The following is a 26,969-nucleotide window of genomic DNA, read 5'->3' on the forward strand; positions in this document are numbered from 1 at the left end:
TTTGCTGACTGCAACATTACCTGACTGGCAATGAGAGAGCGGCAGTCTCACAACAGATCGGTGGCTATTTAGAGTCTTCTAGGTCAAAACCAACAAATTAAATTCAACCTGGAAACCAACAGGTAGCCAATACAGATCACAGAACGCTGGTGTAATATGCTTACAGACACACAGCTTAAAAAGCTGGTGATCAAATTCTGCACCAGCTCCATTTCCAAATATATTTAGAATGTAGCCGCACACAGAGCATATTGTAGTAATCTAATCTTGAGGTAACAACGGCACGGATGACCGCGAAAGACTCCCATCTGAAAGCCAAAGACTCACCCTCCTGGCCACTCAAACATGAAAAAGATGCTGCCGCGGCAGTTGCTAACCGTACAATGGGTTTCGTTCCCATAACTAAGGAAAACTCATAAGTAGCTATGAAAAAAAACAATGTGTAACAGGATCCCTAGACAGTGATAGATGGCTGAATTAAGTTATTTTCTATCTTCATTTTAGCTACCATAATTGTATTCCTACATGTATGCTACCATCAGTATTTTTTCAAGCTTGGAAGAAGGATTTTTTTTCTATACCAACTATATTAATATTCCCCAGTAGTATAATGGTTCCCTTTTCTCTTCCATAAGGACAATAAAGAAAAAAAAGATTTCTTTCCCTTTCTTTAGTTTATTAAAACCAGTAATACAAAGAAAACCTAGTTTAAAAGAACTGGATTTATTTCTTCCATGGAATGAGACGACTATCAGAAAATTCCATTCTTCTGTGACATGCACATGAACAATTACTGTGGGAATGATAATTTTTTCTGTCAGATGCTCCGTGAAGATTACAAATCATTTTAATCCTGGGAGAAGGTTTAAAGCACAAATCAGAGGGGTATGTGAGACTAACTTCATCACTGGGTAGAAATACTTCAGAGATTGTTTTGAAAGTAAGCCTTCATAACTGTGCATTTAATTGCAATACAAGGTTATTTTCATGGCCCTGTATCTCTTACTATTATTATTGTTGGATTCTGGATCTCTTGTCATTATTATATAATAGTTTGGAATGTATCTCTTTGGTACCTAAAGGACAGGTAAATTGACAAGAAAATCCTATCATCTCATTGTTGGCAATCTCAGCAGAGGTCAAGACTGATGACTAAATTACCCCTTTATTCATATAGATGGACTCCTCGTGTCATAAATGAAGCAAACCAAGCAAGGCAGTGTGGGAAAATTAGCATTGCCAGTACCCAATATCATTTACAGAAGTCAATTTCTCCTACCTTGCAGTTGGTTGGATGGGTATGCTAAAGAGAAACTGTTCAAACTGAAAATCACATTTCTGTCTGACATTTTGTACCCACTATTGCTATAAGTAAGACTGCTCCTGCAAAGATGGACCCATGTAAATTTCTATCTTTGAGTTGCCCCATTGAACTCGCAAAATAATCTATCCATCCCTCCGTCTTTGCTCTGACAAAACAAGTGTGAGTTTTGCCTGACTGAGGAATGCCCATCAGGTTCCATATCTTTGTTAATGTTTGGAAGGATGTTTTTACCCTGACCTCATAATGTGCCTCTGCAGCATTCACCAGCTCAGATTACATGCAGCACTGAAAAGCAGCAGAACGATACAATTGAAAATGTAAATTGGGATATTTTCATAGAGCTCACAAGGCCTGCATGCTGATCAGCTTTCCAGGCTAGTGGTTAACATGTCAGTAGGGTAATAAGGAAAAAAAAAAAATATGATGCGAATCCAGAATTAAAAATAGTGTTTTACTGCTAGGAAAAAATCTAGCCCTTTCCACTGAAGGAGTGCAGGTGGCCTTGGTAACACATCTGGTATAGTCCTGCTGTTCAAGGGGAGGAGCTGGAAACCAGGGGCTTCTGCAGGGGGTAGCTGAAAGGCCTGATATCTGTGTCAGCTTATACAAGGGGAAAGAGGACAGTCAGAGGTGGTCTGATCCTGTAACATAAGCATCCTCTAGTTTCCCTCTCATGTGATGGGGTTGCATATGCCTGTTGTTAGGAGGAGGATTGCCTCTGCAAGCCTACGTTCCCAGTTTGACACTAGGCACTGGAACGGAACCTAACTGCATTGCAAATATAAAGTTAAGCATCTAAATAGCTTTTGTTGCATTTGTAGCAGATAGTGACAGATGAATTAAAAAAAAAACTGACTGCCCTCAATCCTTCCAGAGTTTTCATCAGCGCCATGTGATAGTCACAGCCACCAAGCACGGTTACCAGCTTGCTGAAAGCCGCTCAAAGTGAGGGCTGTTGTTTCAACACTGCCAGTTGTTTAAATAGGGATTTTTTTTTATTTTGCTGTGTTTCAGATTCTTCGAAGTGTTTTCACTGCTGCTCTGTTTGCATGGCTTACACTGGGCCTGAAGCCTGATCCTATGAAGCCATGCATCCCATTGTTCACAAACAGGAGCTCAGTTGTTCTTAGGGTCAGGCTCTTTACGATGTGGCTGTGGTGACACTGAAGAACTAGGCAGACCTATTCTCTGAATTAGTATGTTGCTCAGCTTATTGTAAAAAGGATGCCTGATCAAATTGAATCAATTGGCTAGTCAACATTCAAATGGCACTTTCTTTACCTGCATAAACATTTAAAACCATCCTTTTGAAAGCTCTGTGGAGCAGCAAGGTATTTAATTTACTCATTTAGTAATTAACAATACCTACCTCATTCACCTAGATGCACGCAGAGATTAGCAATAAAATATTCCATGTAAACAATTAAGTTCTTAACAAAACAATTGCACTAACACTGAAATAATTCTGTTGTACTGGGCCTTGCATCTACAGAGAAATGTGATCAAATCGTACCCTAAATAATTAACAAAAGTATCTTTGGTGCATCTTTTCCTATTTCCTTGGGAACACAGAGCTACATAAACTAAAACCTACGCAACGACAGATATCAACCTCTGTTCTAATGAGGCCATAGATTAGAACAATAGGGTGCAATAGGTTACAAAGGTGCACAGACACCTATTTGTGGAACCTATTAGTGCGACATACGGCTGTAGCCTCTCCTACTGCTCCTTAACTTTTACAAACCTCAGACTCACAAACAAGTGTTAAAATAATCTAATCTCTTTACTAACAAGATCTTTCTGCTGTACAAACATTTGTTCTACATTTATTTCCATGTCAATTGATTCTTCTTGATTATAAAACAATGTAGGTGCCAGGCAGCTTTTATATTCCTCTCGTCTTCTATGATACTTTCTTTTAAGCACCAACTTTTATTTCCCAGGTGCCTCTACATACCCTTATCATCAGAACAGCTTTCCTGATGTCACGAACTCCATCATAAACCAAGCGGGAGGCATCTATGAATTCATTCTCTTCAAATGGCTGTGGGACATTCGCACTCAAAGCTTCAATGGCAACCTCAACTTGTTCAGCAAAACGTGGCATAACTAGATTAAACAAAATGAAAGGCAGTATGATTACAGACCTTCTTTCATGTATATTTTCCCCTGCCCTTGGGCATAAATACTTTCCAGCGGGCATGGAACATGCTGCTGTCATAGTTTCAAGACACAGAAAGGAAGGTTCCCTGACTGGATTTGTGCTGACTTAGAGGCGTGCGGGGCTTTCTGTCACATTTTTGTGAGAGAAAGAAAACAATGTAGTTACCTGTAATTATATGACAAAGAATTAACAACTCTTTAGCAAAGAATGACTCACTGTCATTTTAAAGTCTCTAACTAATCTCATATGTCAGTTAAGTACATCCAAAAGCATGCCTAGAAAATTACAACTTGGAATTTATGCTAATACAATGTTATTCATGCAAAATGACCAAAATGCAATTTAGCCGTTATTCCCATTAATTCATATTAGTTAACAAACCATAGCGTAACGCACAATGAATAAAAAGTCCCCTCCCTAACCCCAAACATTCTTAGACTGCAAAAATGTGGTAAATGATATTTCTGAAGGTATATAAGAGAGCACCCTAGTTCTTCATTATAGTAATGTTTACATGATGAAAGATATCAGCGGCTGTAAGTTAACAATCCCTTCCAGGTATTAATGACTGGGGTATATGTATGCTCTAAGAATACACACATAATGAATATATTCATTATTTATTTATTTTAGTAGTTTATAGGCATTTCTATAGTTTTTGTCACTGTAGTAACTGTAAAAATCTTAGGGTGCTTCCCTGCTAGTGTTGCCAATTTTGATTGGGCGTACTCCTGGAGGTTTCATCACATGACATAAGCTTTAATTAAAGATTAATCTTTAATTCCTGGAGACTCCAGGAAAATCCTGGAGGGGTGGCAACCCTATTTCCCGCAAGCACTTACCATGGAGCAAAAGACTGTCACAAACAGTCCCTTGAATTCACAGTTATTGGTTCTATGCAGAGTAGCAAATGTTCCCAGAATCAGTTCTTTTTTCAGCTAAGGCCAAATTCTACATACATTTAAGTACATGAGTAATCTTGTTGACTTCAATCAGACTATTCAAATGCTTAAAGTTAAGCACATACATAAATGTTTGTAAGATTGGGGCCATAAATAATATATAACAAATATAAGCAATGCATGACCTGATCAGTTCCCATTGATTTCATGGATTGATTTCATGGATTGAGGTGAATAGATTTATAAATATTTGGCCATCTTTACTGACATAGAGATAATAATTATTTATTATTTGAATTGTGGTAACATGTAGGAGCTCCAGTCATTGACCAGGACCCTGTTGCACCAGGTGCTGTACAAACCAAAGACAAAAAGACAGTTCCTGCCTCAAAGACCTTAGAATAACATCTAATCCTTTTTCTGCTATTTTATTCTTTTTCATCCCCTTTATTTCTCACCACAAGCCCAATCCTGCAGTCTGTATGCAAGAGAAATTCCCATCAATACTACTGGGAGAAATGATCTCATATTTAGAAGAAGAACTGATAGCAACCACAGACTCATCTTTTCCATTTCTGAGCTTTATGCGTGATTTAATTTATTCATTCTAACCTGAATTTGGCACGAGAAACTCTTATATTAATTGGTATTCATTAGACACGACTCACTTTAGTGGAACCTGTTAAAAGAATAAATCAACTCAAAATACAGTTTATTCTGTCAACCCCCAAAATATATTTTATGTAAGAGGATAGTGGAGCTTTCTTTAATACATATAAGTTAGGGATGGAAAAGACCTATAAGGTCACCTAGTCCAGACAATGTAGGATTCTTCTCCACTATATATCTGAAAACTTTCTCTGATTCAGTTTGAAGTGAATCTACCGCTTCCTTAAGGAAACTAACTAGGGCACGGCCAAAAATTGCTCATCGATGGGATTTTCCCCTCAAATGATCCCACATATGTTTTCTTACTACTTTATTTCTCCATTGTAATTCATCCCTCTGCTTGTAATATATAATGCAATTTATATTTATAGCTGGGCTATATTTATTTATATAGGGTTTTTTTTCTTAAAGCTTCACTTGATCCATACACTCTGACGCATGGAAATTAAAAAAGATGGAACTCTAATGTGTATTTCCAGCTAGCCTGGTCATAAGAAGAGACTCACTGAAATTGTAGCTTTAAATGTGGACTTCAGAGCATATTGCCTTGGAGTATTTGTAAGGGATTATTTACTTGATAAATCATGACTGCTCCTCTGGTATCATGGAAATATGTACTTGAAAACATTTAAAAGGCAGCTGCGCCTGCTTTGTTCAGCAATATACCTGGTAAGAAGCACTTCTCACCATAGATAAGCTGTATATTGAATTTTTGTTTAAGAGTTTGAAACTCACCTATTTACCCAATATACTGCAACACAACCCATTATTATACATTTCTTAGGATTCAATTGTTAATGTGAGCAATAGCTCTGTGATAGGCCACACAGGAGCTAGACTGTCCTCACAGGAGCATAGGGATCATTGTGTCTACACAAATTCTTCAGCTAGTGGAAGCGTGTCACCCACATTAACCCAGTGAAAGTCTCTGTTCCCCCTATGCTGGCTAAACCGTGTGTAGAAGTTTATGGATCTGCTACTATTGTCTCTAAGGCTTGGTCTACACTAAACCCCCAAATCGAACTAAGGTACGCAACTTCAGTTACGTGAATAACGTAGCTGAAGTCGACGTACCTTAGTTCGAACTTACCGCCGTCCAGACCCGGCAGGCAGGCTCCCCCGTCGACTCCGCGTACTCCTCGCGGCGAGCAGGATTATCGGAGTCGACGGGGAGCACTTCTGAGTTCGATTTATCATGTCCAGACTAGACGCGATAAATCGAACCCAGAAGTTCGATTGCCTGCCGCCGAACCAGCGCGGTAAGTATAGACAAGCCCTAAGTTAAGGGACACATTTCCTTAGCTCAAGCAGTAGGGGTCCCCACCTTTAAATTCAGAGGTTGTTCTGGGTTCAAGCCTCACAGATGGTCTCTCTCCAGGTGGTAATGCAAATGAGGCAGCAATTGGAGAATTAAGGCTGTTAGTTCAGAGGCTTTGTAACAGCCTCATAAACATCTAGCCACTAGAGAGGGACAAAGAGCCACATTTTATCATCTTGGGAAGCACCCATGTTCTCTACCCCTCTATAAGCAGCAGGGTTTAAAGACCTTTTGGGATGGCATTAGCCAGAAGTAGTCCTTGCACTAAATATACAGTTGTGGTTGGCTGCTGTGTGCCAAAAGCTACTTATATCCTCTCAAACCATTTGTACTCTGCCACACCTGGCCACAAACTGTCCCTTAATGTCAACTATCACCCACACACTTTAATTTGCCTTTTTTAAATGCAGAAAGTTATTAAACTAAATTCAGAACTGATTGCTTTCCAAAATGCATTTTTAAATCAGTGCTTTAGTTGTGGTTGATGATGTTGGACAAGCACAAAAACCACAAACTAATAAAGTCTTATTTCCCATTGTTTCTCTGGCAATACATTATTATTGAGCACAGTAACATTTTTGGGAAATTGAGGCAAGAAACCCATTGCTTTCCAGTTCAGGCTTTCGGGCCACACTTGATAAACTCTGACACAGTGATATTTGGCAAGTACATACCTTTGTTGCATCTATAAAACCCACATTCTGCATTTCAGTCTCACATTGTAGAGACTGGGATTTTCCTATGCAGACAGCAGAAGTCAAAAGCAAAATTCAGCTGGAACCACAAACATTTGGATCTGGATTTGAAGTTCATGGGTGAGTGAGGCAAGGGATTGGTTCAGTTTATTTAGTATAGAGAAGAGGCAAGACACCGATTCTGAATTCAGAGACAAATCTGAATTTTCTCAAAAGCTCAGGAGAGATCAGATCCCCTGGGTTTTGGTTCAAGCTGTGATCCTGCAAATACTTACAAACGTGCTTAACTTTAAATATGTGAGTAATCCCAATTGACATCAACTGGCATTAATCACCTGCATAAATTTAAACACATGCGTAAATGTTACAGGACTGAGGTCTGTTAACAGGAACACGGCAAGTTAGTTGATCCAATAGATAACAGTGTAAAAGCTTTTCTACAAAGGTGGTTTCCACAACACTCCAAGTAAACCAAATTACAATAAATACAGAAAACTTCTAACGCTGATGTTGTAGAATTAATTAAAGAAAAGTCAAGAAAAGCAAAAGTTTATAATGCCATGTTGCACATAATTGTATGTAACCCCTATTCTTTTTTTTTCTGTTTCATATGCAGATTATGAAACTTCTGTTTAGTTTTCTACATGTGTACCATTCAATACACAAGATGTGCAACATGTCTGAATTAATTTTGACAGAAGAACTTTAATATTTGTATTTCCTGACATTTTAAAAAAAATGTATTTTAACGATGCCACTTTTAGTTTTGTTTTGGTTTTGGTTTGAACACAATATTGCCTTCTCATTAAAGTTATAGTATCATTTTTGTGATGTTTCCTGACAAACTGGTACTAATTCAATTCTCTTTCACAGTAAGCAAATTTACACATTTCTAGAAACAAGTATAGGAAACTCAAGTCACATAACAGTGTTATTGCTCAGGATCAGAAACATAAGCTTTGATTGAGAACTTATCATTGATACCATTAGAACAATATCAGTTTATGGAATTTACACGGTTAAACTGACTGCTTTTTATCTACAGAACATATATGGCCCTCAATACCATAATACATTACAATTCCCATGAATCCTGGCCTTCCAAGACCCATGCTACTGTTCTAACCACTGAGTCACCTTTCCTTTCTATGATTCATAGGTTGTAAGGGATCCCTGTGATCATCCTGTCTGACCTCCTGAATAACATAGGCCATAGAACTTCCCCAAAATAAATCCTAGAGTAGATCTTTTAGACAAACATCCAATCTTGATTTTAAAATGGTCAGTGATGGAGAATCTACCACAACATTTGGTAAATTGTTCCAATGGTTAATTACTCTCACTGTTAACAAATTACACCTTATACACGGCTGCTACTGTGAAACCTTATATCCAGTATGACTTTGTCTAGTTTCAACTTGTTCCACACATTGGACCATGCTATTCCTTTTTCTGCTAAATTGAAGTGCTCATTATTAAATATTTGTTTCCCACATACCCGCATAGGTAGTTATAGATTGTAATTAAGTCACCCCTTCAACTTCTCTTTGTTAAACTAAATAGATTGAGCTCCTGGAGTCTATCACTATAATTCTTCTAATCCTTCAAACATTCTCATGGCTCTTCTCTGAATCCTCTCCAATTTATCTTTCTTGAATTGTGGACATCAGAACTGGACTCAGTATTCCAGCAATGGTCACACAAGTGCCAAATACAGACATAAAATAACCTCTCTACTCCTACTGGCGATTCCCCGGTTTATGCATCTCAGGATCGAATTTACTCTTTCAGCAACAGCAACACACGGAGATGTTGGTCATGTGCAGCTGATTATTCACCGCAACCCTCAGATCTTTTTCAGAGGCACTGCTTACCGGGATAGAGTCAGGGCCAGCTTTAGCACGTGCGGGGCCCGATTTGTGGGGCTTGTACTCAGTGGGCAGCGCCAGGTGCTCCGGCCGGCTCTCTGATGGGGGAGCGGGGCTGCGGGACTTGCAGCGCTCCAGGAATGGGGCCACGGGGATTGCCGTGCTCCAGCCAGGGGAGCAGTGCCGCGGGGATTGCAGTGCTCTGGCCGGGGTCACGGGGCCGCAGGGATTGCCGTGCTTCAGCTGGGGGAGCGGGGCCACGGGGATTGCAGCGCTCGGGCCGGGGTGGCAGGGATTGCTGCAATCCAGCCGGGGTCGCAGGGATTGCCACGCTCCAGCTGGGGTCGTGGGGCCGCAGGGATTGCCGCGCTCGGGCCAGGGTTGCGGGGCCGCGGGCTTGCGCGCTCTGGCTGGGTGCGGGGCCCTCTTAGGCGCGGGGCCCGATTCGTGGGAATCAGCCTAAAGCCAGCCCTGGATAGAGTTCCCCCATTCTGTCAGTCTGGCCTACATTTTTTGTTCCCAGATGTATACATTTACATTGAGCCATATCAAAATGCTAATTGTTCCATAAAATAACATAGTAGATGCTGATGGAGCCCTAGATGCAACAGAAATGGTGTGGTTGTGCTGCTGGGGATGGATATCTGGGAAGCCTACCAAAGGATTTACATTTGCATAAAGAACCATAATTGTGCACATCATATGGATGGACCACAATTATTTACGGTGGTCAATGGGTTATCAACAAGAAGTAAGAGGAAGAGTTTAAAAAAGCAAAATTCCATGAATGATCCACTGCCTAATAATGTATTGCCTTTGGAAGATAAATAATTGTCCAGATTTAAGAGGGATATAGTGCACTGATATCACGAAGCACAGAAAAAAAAAGTTAATTCCGAATACAGCTTCTCCTTGTCTAACTGGTATTTTCCTAATTATTAATGTACTTAGTTGAGAAAACAACAGTCTATTGGGAAATTGAAGTATTTCAAAAGTAATCCCAATTGGTTGTCAGGCCTTCTCTGTAAAAGATGGCATAGGTTCTCAATTTGACTTGAGGAATGAATATAGAATTGAACATGACACCTTATTTAGCTTGAGGTGTTTGTCAAAGTCTGGTTCCATAAGCACTGTAAATTCTTTGTCAGATTATAAATATTTAATATTTCAATATTACATCTTAGTCCAATATAAGAGTTGTATAAGTGTAACTTACAAAATTTCCACTCATGATCCTTATGTGGATAATTAAGAAAATATACATTTTTGACCATAATACTGTAATAGAGTACTACTGTGCAGTATGTTACATTGTTAGTTTTTCAAACAAGCAGATGTCATTCAAGCGCTTTGAGTCCAGTCAGAAAGAGGCTGTCTGAAATATAAGAGAAATTGTCTTGGTAGTGTGCCTTCAATACATACATACACATGCGTGTATTTCAGTGTTTCTCGAACTGGGGTCGCTGCTTGTGTAGGGAAAGCCCCTGGCAGGCCAGGCCGGTTTGTTTACCTGCCCGTCCGCAGGTCCAGCCGATCGCGGCTCCCACTGGCCGTGGTTCGCCACTGCAGGACAATGGGAGCTGCTGGAAGCAGCGCAGGCCGAGGGACTTACTGGCCGCCGCTACCAGCAGCCCCCATTGGCCTGCAGTGGCGAACCACGGCCAGTGGGAGCCGTGATCGGCTGGACCTGTGGATGGGGCAGGTAAACAAACCGGCCCGGCCAGCCAGGGGTTTTCACTACACAAGAGGCGACCCCAGTTTGAGAAATACCGGTGTATTTGTTATGGTTGGGATTTTCAAAAGTGTCTAATGGATGTCCAATGCCGATTAAAAATGAATGGAAATTGGTATCCAAATCATCTAAGTGGCTTTGAAAAACCCACCTTATATAGATCTCTAGCTATATATATATATATACACCTCTACCCCGATATAACGCGACCCGATATAACACGAATTCTGATATAATGCGGTAAAGCGGTGCTCTGGGGAGGCGAGGCTACACACTCCGGCGGATCAAAGCAAGTTTGATATAACACGGTTTCATCTATAATGTGGTAAGATTTTTTGGCTCCCGAGGACAGCGTTATATTGAGGTAGAGGTGTATATATATCATATATACATATCAAAAATGGTAAAAACAAAAACAAAAAAACCCCACATATTGAGGTTGCAAAGTCAAAGTCAAGGGCAGACAAATAAACAGTGACAAGTTTTTAAAATGCTTGTACACAAATGCTAGAAGTCTAAATAATAAGATGTGTGAACTAGAGTGCCTCGTGATAAAGGAGGATATTGATATAATAGGTATCACAGAAACCTGGTGGACTGAGGACAATCACTGGGACACAATCATTCTGGGGTACAAAATATATCGGAAGGACAGAACAGGTCCTGCAGGGGGGGGGGAGGCACTATATGTGAAAGAAAATGTAGAATCAAATGAAGTAAAAATCTTAAGTGAATCCACATGTTCCATAGAATCTCTATGGATAGTAATTTCATGCTCTAATAAGAATATAACATTAGGGATCTATTATCGATCACCTAATCAGGACAGTGATAGCGATGATGAAATGCTAAGGGAAATTAGGGAGGCTATCTAAATTAAGAACTCGATAATAGTGGGGGATTTCAATTATCCCCATATTGACTGGGAACATGTCACCTCAGGACGAAATGCAGAGACAAAATTTCTGCTTCTTGGAGCAGTTGGTACGGGAACCCACAATGGGAGAGGCAACTCGAGATTTAGTCCTGAGTGGGACGCAGGAGATGGTCCAATAGGTAACTATAACAGGACCGCTTGGAAATAGTGACCATAATATAATAACATTTAACATCCCTGTGGTGGGAAGAACATCTCAACAGCCCAACACTTTAATTTGAAAAAGGGGAACTATGCAAAAATTAGGGGGTTAGTTAAACAGAAATTAAAAGGTACAGTGACTAAAGTGAAATCCCTGCAAGCTGCCTGGGTGCTTTTTAAAGACACCGTAATAGAGGCCCAAATTAAATATACTCCTAATTAAGAAACACAGTAAAAGAACTAAAAACGAGCCACCGTGGCTTAACAACCATGTAAAAGAAGCAGTGAGAGATAAAAAGACTTCCTTTAAAAAGTGGAAGTCAAATCCTAGTGAGGGAAATAGAAAGGAGCATAAACACTTGCAAATTAAGTGTAAAAATGTGATAAGGAAAGCCAAAGAGGAGTTTGAAGAATGGCTAGCCAAAAACTCAAAAGGTAATAACAAAATGTTTTTTAAGTACATCAGAAGCAGGAAGCCTGCTAAACAACCAGTGGGGCCCCTCAATGATCGAGATACAAAAGGAGTGCCTAAAGACGATAAAGTCATTACTGAGAAACTAAACAAATTCTTTGCTTCAGTCTTCATGGCTGAGGATGTTAGGGAGATTCCCAAACCTGAGCCGGCTTTTGTTGGTGACAAATCTGAGGAACTGTCACAGATTGAAGTGTCACTAGAGGAGGTTATGGAATTAATTGATAAACTTAACAGTAACAAGTCACCAGGACCAGATGGCATTCACCCAAGAGTTCTGAAAGAACTCAAATGTGAAATTGCGGAACTATTAACTATGGTTTGTAACCTGTCCTTTAAATCGGCTTCTGTACCCAATGACTGGAAGATAGATAATGTAATGCCAATATTTAAAAAGGGCACTAGAGGTGATCCCAGCAATTACAGACCGGTAAGTCTAACGTCGGTTCTGGGCAAATTAGTTGAAAGAATAGTAAAGAATAAAATTATCAGACACATAGAAGAACATAAATTGTTGGGCAAAAGGTAACATGGTTTCTGTAAAAGAAAATCGTATCTTACTAATCTATTAGAGTTCTTTGAAGGGGTTAACAAACATGTGGCTAAGGGGGATACATTGGACATAGTGTACTTAGATTTCCAGAAAGCCTTTGACAAGGTCCCTCCCCAAAGGCTCTTACATAAATTAAGTTGTCATGGGATAAAAGGGAAGGTCCTTTCATGGATTGAGAACTGGTTAAAAGACAGGGAACAAAGGGTAGGAATTAATGGTAAATTCTCAGAATGGAGGGGGTAACTAGTGGTGTTCCCCAAGGGTTAGTCCTAGGACCAATCCTGTTCAACTTATTCATAAATGATCTGGCGAAAGGGGTAAAAAGTGAGGTGGCAAAGTTTGCAGATGATACTAAACTGCTCAAGATAGTTAAGACCAAAGCAAACTGTGAAGAACTTCAAAAAGATCTCACAAAACGGAGTGAATGGGCAACAAAATGGCAAATGAAATTTAATGTAATAAATGTAAAGTAATGCACATTGGAAAAAATAACCCCAACTATACATACAATATGATGGGGGCTAATTTAGCTACAACTAATCAGGAAAAAGATCTTGGAGTCATCGTGGATAGTTCTCTGAAGATGTCCACGCAGTGTGCAGAGGCGGTCAAAAAAGCAAACAGGATGTTAGGAATCATTAAAAAGGGGATAGAGAATAAGATGGAGAATATATTATTGCCCTTATATAAATCGATGGTATGCCCACATCTTGAATACTGCATACAGATGTGGTCTCCTCATCTCAAAAAAGATATACTGGCACTAGAAAAGGTTCAGAGAAGGGCAACTAAAATGATCAGGGGTTTGGAACGGGTCCCATATGAGGAGAGATTAAAGAGGCTAGGATTTTTCAGCTTGGAAAAGAGGAGACTAAGGGGGGAGATGATTGAGGTATATAAAATCATGAGTGATGTGGACAAAGTAGATAAGGAAAAGTTATTTACTTATTCCCATAATACAAGAACTAGGGGTTACCAAATGAAATTAATAGGCAGCAGGTTTAAAACAAACAAAAGGAAGTTCTTCTTCACGCAGCGCACAGTCAACTTGTGGAACTCCTTACCTGAGGAGGTTGTGAAGGCTAGGACTATAACAGCGTTTAAAAGAAAACTGGATAAATTCATGGAGATTAAGTCCATTAATGGCTATTAGCCATGATGGGTAAGGAATGGTGTCCCTAGACTCTGTTTATCAGAGGGTGGAGATGGATGGCAGGAGAGAGATCACTAGATCATTACCTGTTAGGTTCACTCCCTCTGGGGCACCTGGCATTGGCCACTGTCGGTAGACAGGATACTGGGCTGGACGGACCTTTGGTCTGACCCAGTACGGCCGTTCTTATGTTCTTATGTATGTAAGTACCCATCATTTGGGAAATGCCAATATTAATGATGACCATGCAACCTTAATTTCGGCCCCTTATACATGGGTCTTATGCCATACATTAGGATATACTACTTTTTCCACAGCACCATTGCCCCATTGGTCCAAAGCATGGATGCTACAGAGTGGGTAGCTATTCAATATTTTGTTTTGTTTTATCCACATCATTCAATGCATGACTCCATGCCTTATTTATTGCACACCTACCACATCTTGCTCTCAGTACAGAATTACAACTTTCCTCATGGGCTTTTTTATGGCACTCATTCTCATAGTAATCAATGCCTTCATAGACATTAATGAATTTTATTTTCACAATATGGTGAGATGGTAAAATGATATTATTATCCCCATTTTACAGATGGAGAACTGACGTACGTAGAGATTAGGACGCAAGTGTCCTAATTTTTTGTGGTGTCCGATTCTCTTGAATAGTCAGAGAGTGGGAAAATGGCTCGATAGCCTAGTGGTTAGGTCACTTTCTTGGGAGGTGGGACATATGGGTTCCATTCCCTGCTCCAATTAATATTTATTTATGGATACAAAGGGGAACAGCTTCAATAGAGAGAGACGGACAGAGCTACCCACTCCAGAATGCACTATGATCTGGTGCTTGGGGAATTCATTTGGGAGGGAAGAAGAGCTTGGTTCAAGTTCCTGCTCAAAGTGGGAATTTAAACCTGGATCTCCCACTTCCAAGGTGAATGCCCTAACGTCTAGACTAATGGGTATAAGCCTACCACCTTCTCCTCCATTTTATGAATCTAGTCCTTTATTCCCTTTTTGTTAATTAAAAAAAAAATGTTAAAAGGGCCTGAAACAAAATAGTTAGTTTCAGGTCAAATGATTTGCCAACCATTCAGAAAAAAATTGGTTTTAGTTTGACCCCAAACAACTTTTTTTGGAACTGCCAGTGAACCAAAAGAAATCAGATATTCACACAGCTCTAATCTTGACCTTTACTATTTCTTCTAGGTCTTTGAGCTGCGGTGATCAAAACTGAAAGCAGTATTCAGGGTATTCATGAATATCCTCGTTAATGTACAGCCTAACATCTTATCCATGGGCTGACTGCTGCTGTGCATTGAATAGATATCTCCAACAAGCTGTCCATAATAATGACTAGATATTTTTGCTGAGAGGTTACATTAACTCAGAACCCATCAGTGTGCATGCAAGTAGTTTAAATTACTTCTCTATTTTGTGAAATTGAATAAAATTACCTTTCTTGGGGTGCTTCTTACTTAGTCTTGACAGCTATATCAGTATTTTCCTTCCGGCAAATTTTGCTTCCTCACTATTGACCTGTTAATTAATATATTATACAACACTGGCCACAGTGCTAACAACAGGGCATCACAGGATTCATCTTTTTCCATGCTGAGTTCCGGCCATTTATTCTTTGCTTCTTATCTCTTAAACTTTTCTTAATCCACCAAAGGCCTTTACCTTTCACCCCTGGTTATCCGTTTCCTAAACAGCCTCTTGTGAAAAACGATCAACATCTTTTAAAAATCTAAATAAATTAAATTATATCCACCAAGTCTCTTTTTGTATTAAATTTAATTTTTTTAAAATTCTTTAATCAATGATAACAGATAAGGAAAGTATAATTTAACCTTACAGAAGGCCCACTGATTTATCAGTCTCTTGTGAGACTCATTTACTTGTTTTATAACTCTATGTTGAATGGTTTTCCATTCTATTCCTCATAGTACTGAAGCATAGTACTCTCTGGTTTATAATTCTCAGGGTCACAATAAGGACTGTTTTGAAATATGGGTATAATGTTGGATATCCTCTAGTCTTTTAGTATAACAGCTGTTTGGAATGATAAATTAGACACGGCTGTTAGTTGCTCAGCTACTTGGATCTTTAGTCCCTGATTCATCAAAGCATTTAAAAACATGGTTCAGTGTGTTGTTGAATCAGTGCCTTGATTTCCTTCAGAATTCTTGGGAAAAGAGCCTCTGGTCCTGAAGGTGATGAAACTCACAAACTGAAATATGGTCAACTGAAGCCCAACAAGATAAGAAATGAATACTGATCACTTACAAATATTCGCCATCCTGGAATTTTGTAACTGCCTTCCACTCTGATATCTCTTCCACCACCACATCTAATATGGAGCTCATCTTCTTTCCTCCCCTCTTTTCTGTCACTGCTGACAAAACTCACTATTACCCCGTTAACTCATCATGGAGGATCTTTGAAGTCTTGCTTACCTTCTCCCTGCATAGCCAGGTCCTCAGCAATCATGTTGTTTTTTCTCTTATGAGGCACGTCTCAAAAATTTGCCTTTTCCTTTCCACCCACATTTCTTGGTAGACCTCTCTTGCACATGTTCTCCTATTCCTACCTATCTATTTTAGACCAGGCTCCTTTGCTCACTTTCAAACCACTCCTAGAGATCCACATGATCTACAAGGCCAAGGTTGACTGACATCCAAATGGAAATCCACCTACTTCTACCTGTGTTGACTGTATGGTGTTCTCTCTCTATTTTTAGATCTTAAGCCCTTTATGGCAAGGTCATGTTATATGTGTTTATCTTACTTTTTACATTGATGGTGCTATATAAATAACTTAAATTAATGGAGATACACCTATCTCATAGAACTGGAAGGGACCCTGAAAGGTTATCAAAGTCCAGCCCCCTGCCTTCACTAGCAGGACCAAGTACTGATTTTGCCCCAGATCCCTAGGTGGATCCCTTAGGGATTGAACTTACAACCCCGGGTTTAGCAGGCTAATGCTCAAACCACTGAGCTATCCCTCCCCCCTTATAATAGTTATAAATATTATTATTTATAAATCATAAATAATAATATTGCAATATGGCAAATAGAAACAAATGAATTTCTGCAAAATAAAAAGAAAAAAATAATGATTTGTTTTATTCCACAAACAATAACAACCTGACAACTGATAGCTACACCTATTATCAATTGGAATTAGTGGCATATATGTGAAAAAAAAATACTAACACAATGCTCACAAAGGCAAATACATCTGAGAGATATTTTAAGTTATTATAGTTATTCTTAATAACCACTTTCTGTTCTATTTGTTGTAAAGACAAAACAGAGCTAACTATACAGGGAATAGCTTGTAATACAAAGAAAACTAAAATCCATGCACTGTTGTAGAATGCGGTACATGACAAAACAGAAGATTAAACTCTGGGGCCTTGTTTTCCCACTGCAGATAACAATTAACATCCATTGAAAGCCATATGAATTTTGCTTTTATATTTCTAAGAAGTCATTTAGATTTTATGGTTTCATGGTTTTTGTCTTAGCTTTCTGCAACTGTCACGAAGTGGGAGTCAAGCATCTGCTTTGTTTTTAAAGGGAAATGAAACCATGTCATTATTCAAGAGGATTTAACCAGCATGTCCTTAATTAATGCTAATATCAAAGACACTGGGGGCATAAATGTGATCAGAACAGGCTCTAACAAGCACAAGAATAAAGGTCACTAGTCAACTAAACATAGCCAAGGAAGCAGTGAAAAAATGAAACATAACAACAAGAAAAAAATTCCTAACGAAAAAAAAAAAACCCTACACATATGTGGAGATATTTTTTTAAAAGTCACCATTAACTTAAAATGAAGAAAGGATGGATTATGCGTTATAAATTATTCAAAGAAGATAATTAAATGAAATCTAGAAATCAGGTACCAAATTCAGATCTTGTGTAAGTAGGTGCCACTTCCCTAAAATCAACATAGGTGTTTACACCAAATATGAAATCTGTCTTCAAAAAATCTCACCATACTGCTGCTCAACTGGTCTAAATCAGCATAGCTACACTGAAATTCAGGGGAGCAACACTGATTTAGATCAACTGAAGATCTGGCCCAGTATTTCTTTGAACACCCAGTTTAAAAAAATGCACAAGGCTCTGGTGTCCCCGAAAAACTATAGTTTGTAATTTGGGCTTTTATACAGCTCAACAGCCAGATGCATTTCTTGAGCTGAGCCCTCAAAGAGTAAATAATAATAATCAAGGAAGTGTTCAGTGCTATTTTTTCTCACTATTATCATTTAAATTAGTTTCCCTGAGTCTACAAAAGCTCTTCCTTTAAAAATGAATAAATGTTCAATTAAAAAAGATTAGGGACTTACCGTAGTGTTTCACGCTCATAGCTATCGAATCCACTAGGATCCCACATGCATGTCTAAGGGCAGAATTTGTCCCTATATACTAATAACACTTTATCCTTCTATCACATCTTCTCAGGATCGCCAAGTGTTTTACAGACATTACTAAATTAAGCCCCATTGTAAGATATGATACTAATATCATCTTTTAACAGATGAAGAAACCAAAGGAAAAAGTTGTTAAGGGATTTTGTGTAAGGCGCCACAGTTGGTCTGTGGCAGAACCAGCACCACAACTTGTGACTTTGCTGAACCCAACCCTGGAGGGAATATGAGCCTATGACTGGGTACAGAATTGAGTTAGGAGGGGCTCTCCTCTCAGCTCATCCATTGACTCATTATGTGACTTGGGCAAGTCATTTCACCCTTCTGTGTCTCAATATAATAATCTGTAAAGCACGACCAATCATACCTTTGTAATGTGTTTTGAGAACTGCAGGTGGAAAAACACTACACTGTATAAGTACAAAATACGATGAGCCAGATGCTCACCTGGTGTAAATCAGTGTAGCTCCACAGACTTGCACACAGCCAGGATTTGTGCCTGTGTTACTGTTTTCTGGCTCACAGTCATGTGTGCTTCCACTGAAATGCAGCTCCTATTCAACAGTGTTTTGCTTTCTGAGCAGTGGCCCAGGGGCCAGCAGAGAGAGAGCTGAAAGCAGAGGAGTTTGACTGGAGATCTGTTGGAGGAGAACAGAGGCAAGCAAACCCCTGTTCCCTAGTGGCTGTGAGTGAGTACTTGAGAGTCTGTTTGCTTGCTGGTTTGCTTTCAGTTTGCAAAGTCTGGTAGGGGGCAGTGTGTACTGAGAGAAGCAGAGCCTTTGATTACAGCTGAACATTAATTAGGAAGTGTGGCTTCCTTGCAGCCAACTGGCCAGACAGCAGCACAGGAGTCACACCTGTATGACTGAAGTGCCACCCGATAGATCCAATAGAAGAGAAGAGCTAAGGTTAGGAGATGCAGCTAGAAACTATGGTTGAGTTTCATAGGAGATTTGAGTAGATGATGAGGAAAGTGGCTAGTGGAAGCATGTGACTATGAGAACAAAACAGAGGGAAAGACTGGCTAGTGAAGGAGAAATAGACCTGAGGAATAGGTTTGGTGAGTCAGAAAATGGAGCAGAGAGGCAGTCAGTAACAGAAGATGGTAGACAAAGGAAGAAGAGAAAGTGTGAATAACCCTACAAGGAGAGGGGAATAGACCATGGAGATAGCCAGAGTTTGGAGCCCCAAGAACATAGAGAACGACTCTCAGAAGATTGCAAGTGAGAAGAGAAGACAAGATGACTTGCAGTCAGAACGAGTAGAAGCAGGAAGCCTGCCAACAATCAGTGGGGCCATGGGACATTCGAGGTACTAAAGGAGCACTCAACGAAGACAAGGCTGTTGCACAGAAGCTAAAGGAATTCTTCGAATGGGTCTTCACTGCAGAGGATATGAGGGAGATTCCTACACCTGAGCCATTCTTTTTAGGGGACAAATTTAATGAACTGTCCCAGATTGAGGTGTCAGTAGAGGAGGTTTGGGGACAAATTGATACATTAAATAATAGTAAGTCAGCGGAACCAGATAGTATTCACGTAAGAATTCTGAAGGAGCTCAAATATGAAATTGCAGAACTGTTAACTGTGGTATGTAACCTATTGCTTATATCAGCCTTTGTACCAGATGAATGGCAGATAGCTAACGTAACACCTATTTTTTTTTAAAAGGCTCCAAAAGCAATGCTGGTAATTACAGGCTGGTAGACTAACTTTGGTGCCAAGTAAATTGATTGAAATTATAGTAAAAGACAGAATTATCAGAAACATAAATGACAATGATACATTGAGGGAGAGTCAACACAGCTTTTGTAAAGGGAAATCCTGTCTCACCCATCTATTAAAATACTTTGAGAGGGTCAACAAACATGTGGACAAAGGTGATCTAGTGGATATAGTGTACTTGGATTTTCAGAAAAACTTTGATAAAGTCCTTTACAAAAGGCTCTTAAGTAAAATAGGCAGTTGTGGAAAAAGAGAGAAGGTCCTCTCATGGATAAAAGGTAGGAAACAAAGGATAGAAATAAATGGTCAGTTTTCACAGTGAGAGAGAAAAAAATGTGGGGTGCCCCCAGGATCTGTATTGGGATCAGTGCTGTTCAACATATTCAGAAGTGATCAGGAAAAAGGGGGTAAACATTGAAGTGGCAAAAGTTTGCAGACGATACAAAATTATTGAAGATGTTAAGTCCAAAGCTGACTGTCCAAAGGGATCTCACAAAACTGGGCGACTGGGCAACAAAATGGCAGAGGAAATTCAGTGTTGACAAAAGCAAAGTAATGCACATTGGAAAACATAATCCTAACCAGACATACAAAATGATGGTGTCTAAATTAACTGCTAAAGTGATCTTACAGTCACTATAGATAGTTTTCTGAAAACATCTGTTCAATGTTCAGCGGCAGTTAAAAAAAACCTAACAGATTGTTAGGAACTATCAGTAAAGGAATAGATAATAAGGCAGAAAATATCATAAGGCCACTATTTAAATCCATAGTACGCCCACACCTTGAATACGACATGCAGTTCTGGTCATCCCATCTCAAAAAAGTTATATTAGAATTGAAAAAAAAATATAAAGAAAGACAGCAAAAATGATTAGGGAACAGCTTCCATATGACGAGAAATTAAAAAAGACTGGGACTGTTCTGTTAGAAAAGAGACGACTAAGAGGGGATATGATAGAGGTCATGAAAATCATGACTGGTGTGGAGAAAGTGAATAAGGTAGTGTTATTTACCCCTTCACATAACACAAGTACCATGGTCACTCAATGAAATTATTAGGCAGCAGATTTTAAACAAACAGAAATACTTCTTCACACAATGCACAGTCAACCTGTGGAACTTGTTGCCAGAGCAGGCTGTGAAGGTCAAAAGTTCAACTGGTTTCAAAAAAGAATTAGCGGAGTTCATGGAGGGTAGGTCCAACAATGGCTATTAGCCAAGATGGTCAGGGATACAACCCCCACGCTATGGGTGTCTCTGCACTGCTGACTGCCAGATACTGGGACTGGATGAAAGGGGATGGATCACTCAATAATTGCCCTGTTTTGTTCATTCCCTCTGAAACATCTGGTGCCAGCCTCTGTCAGAAGACAGGATACCGAGCTAGATGCTTATTCTTATTCTCTTACGTTCTATTCTTTCCCAGGTGTAAGGCTGGTGGATCTTAACCACATGCTCAGGGTATACTGATCACTGTATTTAGGATTGGGAAGGAATTTCCCCCCAGGTCAAATTGTTTTCTTTTCTTCTTTTTTTATTTTGTTTTTCTTTCCTCTGCAATGTGGGACACAGGTCACTTGTTGGTTTGAACTAGAGTAAATGGTGGAGTCTTTGTAACTTGAAATCTTTAAATCAAGATTTGAGGACGTCAGTAACTCAGCCTGAGGTTATGGACCTTCTACAGGACTGGGTGGGTGAGGTTCTGTGGCCTAGATGTGCAGGAGATCAGACTGGATGACCATGATGGTCCCTTTTGGCATTAAAGTCTATGGATTTATAGTCACAAATCTACTTCTGTCTTATGAGAATAAGATAAGCAGTGACTTTGATCTTGAGGATGGAGCAGGGGATTGGAATTAGGGAACTGGGTTCCAACTTCAGCTCTAGCGCTAACTCACACCGTGACTGGAGTGAAATCCCTTCATCATTTGGGCCTGTGTTACACTCTTTGTAGTCTGGAGGTGAAAATGCCATTGTGAAGCAAAAAATTCTACTGACAAATAGTGCAATATTTGGTCAGACAAAAGTGGTATTAATATGATTATTGCTTTATTTCCCCTAATTGTGTTGTCTTCAAGATATACAATTTGCAAAAAGGACATTTCAATACACTTCCACGAAAGAAGGAAGCAGTTAGGGTGCTAACCTAGTGATCAGGAAACCAGGGTTGAATTCCCTGCTCTGCCAGAGACTATTTGTGTGACCTTGTGCAAGGCATGTAGTGTCTCTCTATGCCACAGCTCCCCGTAAGTAAAAGGGGTTAATAGCAATGTGCTCATGGTGATGTTGCGAGGATAAATATATTAAGGATTCTGAGTTGCTAAGATACTACAGTTATAGGGGACATATAAGTACCTGAGAGAGAGAGAGAGAGAGAGAGAGAGAGAGAGAACAGAATGAACTGAAATGCAGGCTTTAAAATACAGTATCTGTAATTTGGAGACCTTTTTCTCTATATTACAGCAACCAGGTCCATTTTTTCCCCAGATCTCACAGAAGGGCTTGGAAAAGATGCACTTAATATAATTAGCACTTTGTTATAATTCAGGCTTTATTAAAGAACACGTTAACTATGCAATGTAAGTATTTAATGTCCCTGTTGTAGATCCATTTCATTGTGTTTTTATCATTGTAAATTAGTTCTATGAAAGATGAATTGGACACATTTTACATAAAATTGGGCCAGAAATGTTAGCATAATAAAATGTCTGAAAATTAATTTTGTTCTATTTAACAATGAATTCATATTGTTCAGAAATCGCTCAGTTTACTAATGAAGACTTTAATGGAAATAAACTTCAGTATATTTTGCTGGTTTTATGAAAGTCTGTTGACCCAAGAACCCATTCACACTGGATAGGTCATATCTTCCTTTTGTGAATCCATGACAATTGCTTATTGCTAGAGTTTACATTATTTTGCTCATGAAATGCCCTTTCTAAAGTTATGGTTAAAAACCTTTCATCTTGTATTGATTATGCAATAAATACAGAATTAAAATAACCACTTTCTGATCCTCTTGTGTTTCCTTGACTAAGAACTATACAAAGATTTTCTATGGAATCGCACTATGGTGAGAGGATGACCACCCCAACATCTTCAAAGGCATAGAGGGCCAAATTCTCACTCTCTTGGAACACAGGACTAGAAGTGACCACGTGGGTCATGAAGTCCTGTCACTTGCTAACACAAGCAGCCCATCCTATCATCCCATTTATAAATGTATCCAACTCCATCTTAAACCATTTAGGCTGTTTGTTCCCCACTACTCTTGTTGGAAGGCTGTTCCAGAACTTCACACTGATAGCTAGAAACCTTCTAATTTTCAACCTAAATTTATTCCTGGCTAATTTTTACCCATCTGTTCTTGTGCCAACATTGTCCTTAAACTTCAATAACTGTTCTCATTCCCTTGTTTTTGCCCCTTTGATGTATTTATAGACAGCAATCATATCCCCTCTCAGCCTTTGTTTTGCTAGGCTAACCAAGCCAAGTTCTGTTTGTCTCCTCTCATGAAATAAGCTCTCTAGTCCCAATCATCCCCTTTCTCTGGGTTTATCCAAATACAAGACAGAGAGGTGTTTAGGGGATGTATGCTGATTAGGACTAAGTGGCAGGGTATATAATATTATGTGCAGATCATGCGCCCAAACACTAAATCCTCCTTTGAAATGCCCCTCCACAGGTCAAAGCAAGGGTAAATTTCACCAGTTCTGAGAAGACAAAGTTTGTTTCCTAGCCTCCTCTAGTTTTGATCATATACTGAAAGATGTACAGTCAGAATCTGGGATTCAATCCTTAATCTCCAATGAAGGGACATAGAAAGCAGAGCTACTAACAATTCACCTTTCCCGGTTTCATTCATGGGGCCACACTGTCCAATTGGAACAATAAAATAATAATAAATTATAATGCATATATCAACATATTTTGTTAGCTTGCTTTATAGCCTGATTTATATATCAAGAATTAACAATCATGCTACCATGATAAAGGATTCACTATGTTGCAGCAACAAATCTGATTGCTTCACTCTAACATTACAGTTATATTGTCTGTTGCTACATGTGTTTGAATTGCTCATTGGTTATTTGTCACAATTGGCAGTATCCTGGTGAGTACAAAGCCTAGATCAACTACTGTGGTCAATAAGTATGTGAGTGAGAACAGGAGTGGAAAGAGTTTCTGATTCTGCACATAGTCCTTCTATGAAATAACTATGACATTTTATTACTTTTTAAATGATATACTCATGAATTGTCAGTCATTCCAAAGTACTTTCACTGAAACATTGTTAATTCGGAGGTTTTCTTAGACCTTTGGAGAGAGGACATGAGGTTTTGAAATTAGCCTTATTATTTGGATTTATTTTTTCTGTACTTTTTTCAACATGTCAGTGTGTATTTTTTATTGTTTTGTTTTGAAACATGAACTTTATTCACTAACAAGCAGATCCACCCACACAGAGAGAGCACAGATGCTCTTCTAAATTACAGTCTTGAAAATATAGATTTAAACTGGTTAGGAATTTAATGTGTTAGCGAGCTTAGTTAGAGTAAGCTTACCAGTTTCGGAGAGCAATTTTGTAGCTTCCAGTACCTTCTCGGTATAAACTCCAGCTTCATAGTTTTCCATCTCTGCATTGATGATGTGAATGACTCTGGCTGCACGACCACGGATTGCACCTGCAGTTCTGTCCAGTGTATCAACATCCCCCTCTTGGAGGGCGATCACACATTTATTCACATCCTCCAGAATATGGTTTTCTGCAGAAAGAACACACATAATTTTCAGTTCATAGCTAGGCTTATATGAGTATACTGCAACTGTTGAGTCATAAAGAATAACTTGTCTGTTCTGAGTACTTTAGAATCATGGAATCATAGAATCATAGAAATATAGGGTTGGAAGGAACCTCAAGAGGTCATCTAGTCCAGTTCCCTGAGCTGAGGCACAGTAAACCTAGCCCATCCCTGACAGGTGTTTGTCCAACCTGTTCTTAAAAACTCCCATTGATGGGAATGCCACAGTCTTCCTTGGAAGCCTATTCCAGAGCTTAACTATCTTTATAGCTAGAAAGATTTTTTTCCCTAATATCAAACCTAAATCTCCCCTCCTGCAGATTAAACTGATTACTACTTGTCCTACTTCCAGTGGACACGGAAAATAATTGATTGCCATCCTCTTTATAACAGCCCTTAACACATTTGAAGACTGTTATCAGGTCCCCATTCAGTCTTCTGTTCTCAAGACTAAACATGGCGAGTTTTTTTTAATCTTTCCTCATAGGTCAGGTTTTCTAATCCTTTTACCATTTTTGTTGCTCTTCTCTGGATTTTCTACAATTTGTCCACATTTCTTAAAGTGTCTTGCCTAAAACTGGACACAATCCTCTAGCTGAAGACTCACCAATGCTTAGTACAGTAGGACAATTACCTCCCACGTCTTATTTACAACACTCCTGTTAATACACCCCAAAAACAATAATCGCCTTTTTCGCAACTGCGTCACATTGTTAACTCATATTCAATTTGTCATTCACTACAACCGCATATCCTTTTTAGCAATACTACTTCCTAGCTAGCTATTATTCCTCATTATATAGTTGTGCATTTGCTTTTTCCTTCCCAAGTGTAGTAATTTGCACTTTTCATAATTGAATTTCATCTTGATTTCAGATCAATTCTCCAATGTATCGAGGCCATTTTGAATTATAATAATCTCCTCCAAAGGGCTTGTAACCCCTCCCAGCTTGGTATCATTTGTAGATTTTATAAGCACACTCTCCACTCCATTGTCCAAGCCATTAATGAAAATATTAAATAGTAGCAGACTCAGGACAGGCCTCTGAGGGACCCCACTAGATATATCCTTCCACTTTGGCAACAAACCATTAAAAGCTACTCTTTGAGTAAGGTTTTTCAACCAATTGTGCACCCACCTTATTGTAATTTCATCTACACCACATTTCCCTAGTTTGTTTCTGAGAATGTCATGTAGGACTGTGTCATATGTGACTAAAACACAACAGCTTACAATATTATTACCACTGTACTTTAGGCCGTTTCTGGGGGATACTGTAGTCTCTTAATAAGGGTACATAATAAGTTATGGTGCTTTGCATCCCAGGTCACTGTTTTGAATCTGAACCTAGGTCAGTACTGATCAAAATTAATTTCTGTCCAATGTCTGTTTGGTGACTTATCCTGTGTTAAATAGGTTGATTAGGTCTTCTCACCACAAAATTCACCTACTTAATTAGCATTACTTGGCACCATTATTCAGAGTCTCAGCAGAGTGGACAAACCAGTGAACTTACTTACCATTGTGAACTTAACTACCCTTCTCACACTACACATTGTCAATCCAGAACAATCTTGAGGCACAGACGGATCCAAGAATTATTTTAAGGGTAAGTACAGCTCTTGGGATTTCCAGGGTTGTAAATCTGGCACTTTTCTCAAACACTGAAATTCACTTCAAATATCAACTCTTAAATTAAATAACTTTTAAGAGTTACTAAAATAACAATAAATAAAACTGGAGTATAATATGGCCATACATTCTGTATATGCATTGACAAGAAGTCAATATTTGGAAGATTAGTCTGTTTACTACTGAAAATATTTAGGGTGTGAGTCTCAAAGGCATGTAATGGAATTAGGCACCCAATTGCTATTGAAAGTCAATGAGAGTTTGGAGCCTGTTAGTTAGGTTTACATCACGAGTAAAATTCACTCTTGTGACGAAAGTTTGCACATGCTCAGTCACCAGGCTGTGATAGTAGCATGACATCTGAGAGCATGGCCAGTCCAACGTCCTGACCCCTAACCTGCATCTTCACAAGAGACTCTGTAGAGAAGGCAC

At 39.2% G+C, this 26,969-nt stretch overlaps 1 protein-coding gene across 8 annotated transcripts in view; it reads right to left on the minus strand.

Annotated features, from left to right (window-relative positions):
- Positions 1–26,969, minus strand: part of CTNNA2 (catenin alpha 2) — a 766,120-nt gene that overhangs the window by 54,197 nt on the left and 684,954 nt on the right. For all 8 annotated transcript variants that reach the window (XM_065597259.1, XM_065597255.1, XM_065597256.1 and 5 more), the window contains 2 exons: positions 24,668–24,868; positions 3,285–3,436 (listed from right to left, as the gene is read on the minus strand). In XM_065597259.1, the coding sequence (XP_065453331.1) occupies positions 3,285–3,436; positions 24,668–24,868 (353 nt within the window). The remainder of the gene's footprint in view (positions 1–3,284; positions 3,437–24,667; positions 24,869–26,969) is intronic.

Source organism: Chrysemys picta, chromosome 5 (assembly GCF_011386835.1).
Source record: "Chrysemys picta bellii isolate R12L10 chromosome 5, ASM1138683v2, whole genome shotgun sequence".
NCBI lineage: Eukaryota > Metazoa > Chordata > Testudines > Emydidae > Chrysemys > Chrysemys picta.